At 41.5% G+C, this 10,848-nt stretch overlaps 1 protein-coding gene across 1 annotated transcript in view; it reads right to left on the bottom strand.

Moving 5' to 3' along the window:
- Positions 1 to 297: 297 nt before the first annotated feature.
- LOC110981212 (protein FAM219A-like) overlaps positions 298 to 10,848 on the bottom strand; it is a 48,234-nt gene continuing 37,683 nt past the window's right edge. Inside the window, exon 5 of the mRNA XM_022238581.2 lies at positions 298 to 7,025. Coding sequence (XP_022094273.1) covers positions 6,873 to 7,025 — 153 coding nt within the window. The 3' untranslated portion in view covers positions 298 to 6,872. The remainder of the gene's footprint in view (positions 7,026 to 10,848) is intronic.

The following is a 10,848-nucleotide window of genomic DNA, read 5'->3' as shown; positions in this document are numbered from 1 at the left end:
CGTTTAGGTATGCAATGTGTAGGTGTATGTGTCCCCAGCTCTTCTCATTTTTGTCACTTGTCCCTTTACATTCTTTGGTTCTAATCTTCAAATGACCCTATCTGTTGGACTGTCGAGTCCAAAATCTGTACCAGCCACTCACATTTCCGTGCACAACATGTATGTACAATGTCTGTAAGTAGCTGCTGGTTTTAGAATAGCTGAACAAAATACATGCACCCTCACCCAAAAAAATCTCTTGAAACATTCTTTCACGAGATCAAGCAATGCAGTAACTTCATCTCAAATGAACCGAAGTGATTTTCAAAACATCACAGGTTACATGTTTATTTAGTATTCTTATTTCTTAGCCTCCATTGTTTACATTCATTTACATTTGTAATTACTCTAGCAACTTTGTATCGCAGACTGTGACACATAGCAAGCAAATGTCACGTTTTTGAAGAACTTAACTCCTACTGACAACTGATGGAAAACATGCATTTCTTACACCAACAAACTTGGCTTGATCTCTATCAAACATCTGCCCTCATGTCTTCAATCTTGCGACGGGTGTAACAAATGAAATTCACTCCACAGATTATAAATTGCACAATTAGCAAGCAATGAGGGCGTAACGCAGCACCATCTTGTTAATGATCGCTCGGGATTTTTCAAGAAGCCCCCTCTGTTGAGGTATGACTAACCACAGGACTGATCACTGTAGAGAATTTGCAGTTCTTTGACAGTCTCAGTGGACAACATTCAGTTGACTTCAAATTCACAAAAGACATAATGATGAAGCATAAAACTGCCACATCAGCCAGAAAATGCTGTTGGCTGTATGGTTGGTTTATAGGAACACGTATAAAAAAGAATTCATTTCTTGACAAGATTTTTTGTCAAGAACCCTTTCTTTATCCCCGAATCCTAACTGCAGTGCCAAATCCAGGGTCTTTACATTATGCAGTAGTAAAAACCAGTGCATTTCCTTTTATCTGATGGAAACAGTCCAATCATGTATCTTCCATGGATCTAGAAAACAGAAGAGTAAATAATGTTTGAAGGAACTAGATATCAACTTTCAAGCATTTGAACTGTTTGAAATGTGCTAATACATTTACCCGAAACCAGAAGAACTCTTTTGGCAGTTGCTCATTTCTTGTTACAAAAATTAAAATGAAAGACAGAACTTCTACAGCCCAGGAAATATTCTCTGAAAAGCATAATTGCAATTACTAGTACTTAAAAATTGTCTACATAGCCACTATTTACATAGTTTACATAATAATCAGGAATGAACTGGTGTGTCCTTGTTAATTTCTTTGACCTCTACTTTGAAAATAATAAAAAGATTCTCAGTTAAACACAAAGAGTTTGTGACAGGTTTCTGGAGTCACGAATTAACAAGCCTGTTTGTTCCTGATGATCTGCTAAGGTGGTTGATAAATTTACTTACTGTTTACAATACAAAAATTTACAATGAGCATTTCAAAATAACTTGGAATTACGTTACAACAAAATCGTACGTTAAATTACATAAGAATTGCACAGTGATTCATGAAAGCGGGAGATACTTCTTGGGATGTCTCCAAACACTACCTCACATTACTTTAATGGTGAGATGTTCTCTTAGAGCAGAATAAAACACACATGAAAAGATTTATTGCTTATCAGCCAAGGCTTTGACGTGAATCACAAAGGCTTACCTTGAGCCAGTAATCAATTTCAATCTTACACCTTCTAATCAGAGTTAAAGAATGAGTTCAGATCGTAGTTGAGACCTATGGGAGTTTTTTGATACTGCTAAGCATCAGTGATCAGCAAAATTGTTCATAAATAGCAGGTTAAACTTATTTTTTTTCAGCAACAGCAACCAATTAAATATGTACACAAAAAGAAATACAATTATTTACTGCAAGAATCCGGAGGATTTAAAGAGACAACGGGTAAGATTTGAAGCTTTGGTGATAGCTTAACTATTTTGAGGCTTGCAAATGCGTAATGTAAGGAACTTTCTCTTTTGGAAGAAGTGTGATTCTGAAGAGGAACTAATGAGTAGGAACTGAATGTCTCAACCAGGATGCTCTGGTCGGCCTAGGACCACGCTTTGTCCTAAAGGGATCGTTCCTTACATGGTGCATCTGCAAGCCACACGAAGAGATGATATCACTGCAGCTGAAGCGTACGCTGGACTAAACAAAAATTTGTATCACAATACCTGACTGTGAATAACACTTCAACAAAGGTCAGAAAATCCCAGTGAATGAGGTCTGAATCAGTGGGCAACACTTCATTTTTACATGCACTTCCAAAACGACTGTGCAGCAGTTTAACTAACAGTAGCTGTAAGAAACTAGAAAGAATATACCCAAAGCATACCGGCAGTATACCGACTATTTATGAATGACGGTGTGACCGCAGTGAAGTGATACATACGGTGTCATGAAAAAGGTGATGCATCTACATGTACACGTTATTTCAACACATCCCCCAGGTGCACTGACTGTAAATGCTGTCTGCTGCCCTCGCCTGAGTATCTCAAAGATTTGCTGAGTAGTGGTCCAACAGTATTTCTAATAATAAAGAGTAACGCCCCACAATATTGACAGCTGTACAGCGTAACTGTGCGTTCTAGTCGCGTGTTATTAAACTGGGAGACCCTGAGCCACTCAAAGAATACATGTAACGATTTCACTTAAAAACTTGCCTTGCTTCAATAGGTCTTGTGATTTCTATATCGTACATAAAAATCCAAATAAATGTATCACACTTAGGCAAGCGCAAGGCAGGTGGTTGCTGCTGTAGAAAAAAAAAATCCCATTCCCGGTTCCTCCCCCCCAATTATTAAGTAAACATTTTATTGGCAGAAATAACATTCATTTAGGTCATCCCTTACAGTCTCTGGCCATTTTTATCCCATTTAAATTCCCTAATGATATTACATGAAGTTGTTCAGCAGTCAAAACAAATTTGTACAAATAATAGGTCAAAATAAAATCTCTAATTATGTGAGCGTTGACGAGGCCAGTATTATTCAAAATAAATGTAACTGTTGAGAATTAATGAACAATTTCAACTTGTCAATGTCAACAATGCCAATTTGTCAGAATGTCAGAATGTGGAATGCTTTTTTATCAATGACAGTTAAGAAGATGTCAGCTGTGGGGCTTTGAAAGCCTAAAACTTAAAACAGATCCATTTTTTGTGCCTTAAGCAACTGCAGGTGAATTTTTCATTACCGTTCCATTACCTCTACAATAAAAGCTAAGATATTGTGCATGCACCAATTACCAACTGCAACATTAGTGTTTATTTACAATACTTATTGCCAACATCTGTTATCTTACAGGCATATTTTATGTGTTAGAATGGTTTAGATTCAGTCATTGGAGTTGACACGTTATATAAAGGGTGAGATGGAATAATTGAACTTCTATGGGTTTGCCCTACAACCATACAAGTACATGTAGATCTTTTGAATTTCAGGAAGAAGTCGCACCTTAGAAATTCATTCGAAGATTATCTATTGAATCTGATCCTTGCAGACTGTACATACGAAAGGGAACCCAAGTAATGGCTACACTCCAAACTACCTGGGGTATAGGATTCCATTTTGCCATGGTGCTGCAGTTGGGCTGGCCTAAACTAGAGTGGGCCAGTCCTGGCATTGACAGAATTTATCCAAATATGACAATACACCGTTTCATTCATGACAATAACTGGATTTCACTGGCATGTCCGGTATATGGTGCAATGAATGAATGTCATGCTATTACACTATGCCGCCCCAACCAAAGTGTTATACTGTAGACCTCTCTCAAAGGATGTCACTTCCTACAAACTGCCACGTGCATCGCCATTTTCAACTTCAAATATTTGTGACGCACATTGGCTGAGCCGCATCCGAAGATACTGGTATGTAGATCATTGCGCACGAGTATAGAACGTTTGCACATTATGCGCACACACACATGTTGATGTCTTTGTAGTGTGTACATGTAGTTGTAATTTTCCTTACAAATGGCATCCAATGAGAGAGATCTAGTTGGGACCACTGCGACAGTTTTGGCACAACACGGATAGAGGCAGAGTGCTAGCTCATTTGCACAAGTTAAATGTCTTGTGGCTGGTACTCTGAACAACAGCTGCCACAAAGCTTTTGCCAGTACTCGATATCCCCGTGAATGATAATGGCCAACTTGTGCTCACTGTCAGATTGGTTTCCATAAATTCAGATGATCTTTCAGCATGCTTCAGGTTGCGTTTCATTCATGAAATTTTGCCACCAGACACGCTAAGGTTGCAAATGCTGGCCCTATTTCCATAGCGGGAACGCAGCCCTGTTCCACCATTCTCTCTCCAGGGGTTAAAACAAGCTGGAATTTATGATGTGCTACATGTACTCATATTGGGCACAAGCGCGCCATCAAGGAGTACCCAAGGATAAATCACAATGTACATGATAATTCAGTTCACAGCTCTGGAGGGAGATGCTATCTTGCATGTCCATGAAACATCTCCACAAGGAATTACAACTTCTGAGATTGTCATTGTCTACAAGTTGCATGAGTAAAAACAAAATCTGATCTTGCATTTGGAAATAAATGAATGTTTGCACTGGTAATGCACAAATGATGCAAAACCCAAAACAGAAAAAAATATATCAACTTGGAATGTTGTTAACACGTTTACAATACAAGTTACCAGTTTAAATTGTTTTCCCAGTATCATTACACTGCTTAAACTTAAAGGAAAACAGTCTGAACTCTTACTGCCTTTATCTTATTCTTGGCCATTGTTCTGCTAAATCGTGCAGCATGGTTCATGTCCCGTCTAAAACACCCCCCATTCTAACAAAATTGAACCAAATCTGATCCCCATAAAACAGTAAGAATCCAGCATCATTAGGGAATCAGTCCTTCACATGCAATGACATATGCCTTCAATCTAACAGCTGTCCATATTTGACTCTGATGTTAATCTTCCGTGGTCTTTCACGGTTGTCTAGAATAAGCACATTTCGATCAAATTCAGGGGGGGGGGGAGATCACACTACAAGATCAAGTTAGCCTGAGCAGGGCCTGGATCCTGCAGAATAAATGGGCCAATATTTGCAGGCAGAACTGGGGGAGGCCCATGCTCCAGACAGGAGGACACAGAATAAGTACTCTCATTATATCAAATAATAACGGTACATGGCTTTCTTTTTCTCCAAATCATTTGGGGTGGGGGGTGGAGTAAAAAGGGACACCAAGGATAAGGTCTCAATGGAGGGCATACCCATTCATACCCCTTCAGTGAGTTATTCCTGTAAATGTATATTTTTCACCGGCCTAATGCTGAAAAATGAAATCTACCACCCACGGCCAACTGTGCATGATAAGAAACAAAAGGGAAAAATTCCCAATGAATATTGAAGCAAATGTGCCTCATTGTCAAAATCAAGTACGAATTACCTGGTCAATTTAAGTGCTGTACTACGCTCATGCAGGACAAATATGTACTTTTCATGGGGGTATAAATTTTAAAGTAAGGGTGGAGTGATAGACAAAAAAGCACATACATTGTAAATTTATAAAGGAACATTTGCCGTGCGTGGCAAATTCAGTGACTTGAGCAGAACACCATTTCAAATTAGGTTTACAGTGTACATGTATATATTTATGGAGAAAAGGACAAATAAGTTTTGATATACCCAACTTTTGTAATGACAGAAGGAAGGTGGTTATTGGCCAAGCAAGGGCAGATTGCTCGTATGAGCACACTGCTTGACTGAAACAAATAGTGAATTTACAGTCGGAGTACCGACTGTATGAGCACACACCTATGGCCCCTTTGTGTGACAAGGAATGTACAAACGTAGCATTTTCTCATTTCAGAGAATACATGGGTAGGCATTCACCGCATTCAGGGGACAAGTTCTTTTGTTAGGGAAATTTGAACCTGAGTTGTGGGGACATTCCTGAGTCCCCACAATGTTTTCGGTCCCCACAAAATAGGTGAAATATCAAGTGTATGTCCCCACCACTACAGTGCGGGAGTGAATGTGTGTTAAAAAAAAATTGACTGTTCAATCCAACTCCCAATCATTTGTATAAATATTTCACTAGGCTGTGTTCTCACATCCTCTGTTAAACTATCACTAAACCCGTTGCAGGTTCAGCATCAACTAATTCAAGTAAATGAAAATTTCTTTAGCAGTACTGTAAGCATTATTGATTTACTTACCGCAGGCCTCTGACACAAAAGATGGAGATCTAAATTTCATTAAACCACGGGCAAATTATTGTGGTGTATAACTGCAATGCCAACAAACTTTTCAAAGACTCTTTTGAGAGCATTATTACAGAAAGAGAAAAGGAAGAGAGAAAAAACTCTAAAAGGTTTTAGAAACTGAAGTACCCTAATTTCTCTACCGATTTCACTCAACTAAACCTTTTTGAGAGAGGAACGTTTTGGATCTGTTCAAGCTAAACACCGCAGTAAGATGTTTCTAGTAGCCTAAAGACTTCAAGTCAGATCAATAAGAGGTGGGTTCCATTGCGGAATGAAGAATGAAGATTGACCACTATGGTTTCGGGGAATTGAGAAAACCCAGGATTGGCATGTTCATGCATATTCTTCTAGGGAGGGACCTCGGCGAGATCAAAGGATTGACAAGTGATGGAAACACGGCGCACTTTTCACAGGCGAATATTTGGTTGGCAAAAAGGGAAATTTATACTTCAACATGTATCTTGAGACAAGAGAACTCGGCAGTCGGAACTCAATAAATACAAGCTTCTCTACGACGTACTGTTCACAGTTACAGTTACCATCTTATAAAATTTCTTCAATATACACAAATGATCCAGTCATCTGAACGATTTAACCTGGGAAGTTCCCCACTGTCACTGGATGGAGCAGGTGACCTGGGTGGTTTGGCAGCAGATGCAGCGTTCGTTCATCGGTCGTGGCGGGATCAGATCCAGCTCCTCATCGTCGGGGATTTCGTCCAGTCGGAACCCGTCTTTCAAAAGCTGCTGGCGGAGATTCTCAGTCGTCTGTTGTTGCAAAAAGAGAAGAGAATGGCACTTCCTTTGGATGTCAGATGAGAAAAAAAGGCTTTGAATTTTCTGGGTGCAGTACCTGTGTAAATCTCACCAGAAGTCATGAAGTACATTTCATAGCTGATGAACGTTTTGCTCTTCCTTGGAAAACTGGAACAGCAAAGCCGCCATGGCTTGCTGCTTGTTATGAATTTGAATTTCTTTCCTGTAACAACAGCTTATGTTATTGAGACATCAAAGTTATACAAATATGGTTACTAAATTACAGGTGCATACTAACAAAGCTTCATCCAAATTTTTTACAAGATTGGTTGACATACGACTGCAATACAGATGTACAAGATATTTTATCCACCTTAGCAATAAAATTCATTATACTCTAAGAGAAAAAACCTAGTTAGTGCTGTGTGCAGACTGTGTGTTGAAAGGCGCCTGTCATTTAAAAGTAAATCAACAAAGACCACCAACGAGGGAGATAGGGGTACAAAGGCTTCACAGTTCTTTACAGGAGAGAGGAATGCCTATAGAATGTGGGTTCAGTACAGTCAGACTAGACCTGGTTGATTATATAAGCAGTGCATTTGTGAGTTTGATGGATGGTGCATAATTAAAATTCCTCTAAAGTACAGTTCTGCACTTTGAATCCAACCCCATCATCCAATCCTCTACAATTCTACCCCCATCATCCATATCTACCATGTCTACTTTGATGCCACCCCTAATCCCATCTATCTCCAATCCCACATCCATCCATATCTTACTCCACCCCTCCATCATCCTATCCATCTCTTACTCCGCCCCTCCCCATTATCATATCCATTTTCTACTCCACCCCCTCCCCATCATCCTATTCATCTCCTACTCTGCCCCTCCCATCATCCTATCCATCTCCTACTCCACCCCTCCCCATCATCCTATCCATCTCTTACTCCTCCCCCTCCCCATCATCCTATCCATCTCCTACTCTGCCCCCTCCCATCATCCTATCCATCTCCTACTCCGCCACCTCCCCATCATCCTATCCATCTCCTACTCCGCCACCTCCCCAATCATCCTATCCATCTCCTACTCCGCCACCTCCCCCATCATCCTATCCATCTCTTACTCCGTCCCCTCCCCATCATCCTATCCATCTCTTACTCCACCCCCTCCCCATCATCCTATCCATCTCTTACTCCGCCCCCTCCCCATCATCCTATCCATCTCTTACTCCGCCCCCCTCCCCCATCATCCTATCCATCTCTTACTCCCACCCCCTCCCCATCATCCCCTCCATCTCCTACTCCACCCCCTCCCCATCATCCTATCCATCTCCTACTTTGCCCCCTCCCATCATCCTATCCATCTCCTACTCCGCCCCCCTCCCCATCATCCTATCCATCTCTTACTCCACCCCCCTCCCCATCATCCTATCCATCTCTTACTCCGCCCCCTCCCCATCATCCCTATCCATCTCTTACTCCGCCCCCTCCCCATCATCCCCCTCCATCTCCTACTCCACCCCCCTCCCCATCATCCTATCCATCTCTTACTCCGCCCCCTCCCCATCATCCTATCCATCTCTTACTCCGCCCCCTCCCCATCATCCTATCCATCTCTTACTCCACCCCCTCCCCATCATCCCCTCCATCTCCTACTCCACCCCCATCCCCATCATCCTATCCATCTCCTACTTTGCCCCCCTCCCATCATCCTATCCATCTCCTACTCCGCCCCCTCCCCATCATCCTATCCATCTCTTACTCCGCCCCCTCCCCATCATCCTATCCATCTCTTACTCCGCCCCCTCCCCATCATCCTATCCATCTCTTACTCCACCCCCTCCCCATATCCCCTCCATCTCCTACTCCACCCCCTCCCCATCATCCTATCCATCTCCTACTTTGCCCCCTCCCATCATCCTATCCATCTCCTACTCCGGCCCCTCTCCCATCATCCCATCCATCTCTTACTCCTCCCCCTCCCCATTATCATATCCATTTTCTACTCCACCCCCTCCCTATCATCCTATCCATCTCCTACTTTGCCCCCTCCCCATCATTCATTCCACTTCTTACTCCACCCCTGCCAATTAGTCCCTTCACTTCTTACTCTGGCTGTCCCATCATCTAACTTATCCAGCCCAACCATTACGCCCACCTTATCAAGCATTTCATCCACTTTCTACATACATGTAGAGTACCTTGTCCCCATGATCCTCCTCCTACAGGTACCCCTCCACCAACAAACATCCTAATCAGTCACTTGGAGACCCCCCCATCCCTTACAATTTTCCCACAAACTGTACATGTACATTTGTATGTGTCTAAACACTGTCTATACATACATACATGTACATTACAGGAGTGCTCGTATGTACTGTATGTACTACAGGGTAAGTACACAATACAACTCAAACATTAACATTCAACTTTTAGAATGTTTTCATTAAATTCATAAGTTTCTAAGCATTAATGCCATAAGAGACTATTTACACACTGATGGAATTCCTAGAGGAAGCAAACAAGCACTCAGTGGCACATTTTAACACCTATGGACCTACAAGGAAAAATTTTAACATTTGAGGCCGGCCACCTGGCCGGCCAGACAGAAGACAGAAACCAGTATTACATAGGCTCGCATTTGCTTCGCAGCTCTCCAAAAAGAGGTTTGTCCATCCTTACCCACCCTTGCCCACAACACAGCACTGGCCCAAAACTCATGACAGCATAACTGTGAAGGCACACTGAATATGCGAAATGGTTTCCAAGAGTCAAGATACCCACTCCAATGTGCTCTTTAATCTGGTGACTGTTTCTCTCTGATATGGTTTCTCTGCCGGTGGCTGCAATGCAATGCAATACATGTACATGTGTAGTCACATGGAATGATATACCGGGAGCAATGGACGCATTACATAAATATTCTGACTGTTATCTGTATCCTTTTTCAACACACTGCACACTCTGCATTGATTATGAACCTATCTCGGGGTATAGTATCTAGAATGGCATAAACTCGGACGAAATAACACAAATACATACTGTACAAATACACGTAGACAGCTGATCACCTTTAAATGAGAGAAAGATTAGACACACTGGCTATAACTATTCTAATCTAGATGTTAATCTGTGGGGATTCTTGCTCAGGAGTACCAGCCAAAAAATCCACCAACATGCAGTGCACAAGGGTCTGTCTGACGTTCCTCTGCACAAACACAGGAAGGGCTTGGTGTCTTAGGGGCCCCGAGATCACGCGGCTCTTTTTAAGGTGGTATTAAAGTGAGACAACAAGGTGGGCCAGTGTGGTTACAGAGAAGACATGGGAAAAATGATAAATAAGGAAAGAGACATGTACACTGTCTCCAGTGGAACTAACATTTACAAAAACAGTATTTAAGGAAGGGGGACCCGAACTTGCAAGTGAGGCATACTGGCTGTGATAATTTCTGTCTCTAAAGTTACCAAATTAGAGAACAGAAAAAAAGGGGGAAAAGGTGTTGCCCCCCCCCAAAAAAAAATGAAAACTAAGGAGCTCTTTGGCACACATTCTCATGTATCTTACTGAGTACCGGTACATGTATCTATGTTGTGAAAAAGAACAAGTAAGCCTACTGTACCAGTACGCAGGATAAACAGATCGACTTTTGTTCACATGCTGAGAAGTACAACGTCAATGAGCAACAAATTAACTTGGGGTCAGTATATTGCTCGAACATCAATGTTTGGAGAGAGGGAATCAGATATTCTGCAAACAGATACAACCGGTATTTCAAAATAATCAACTTTCCAAAAATTCTTCAAAACAAACAAATTTTTAAAAAAAAATTCCATAT

Source organism: Acanthaster planci, linkage group LG05 (genome assembly GCF_054643075.1).
Source record: "Acanthaster planci isolate LZ-2023a linkage group LG05, COTS_SCS, whole genome shotgun sequence".
Lineage (NCBI taxonomy): Eukaryota > Metazoa > Echinodermata > Asteroidea > Valvatida > Acanthasteridae > Acanthaster > Acanthaster planci.
This window is presented reverse-complemented; position numbering and strand designations above follow the sequence as displayed.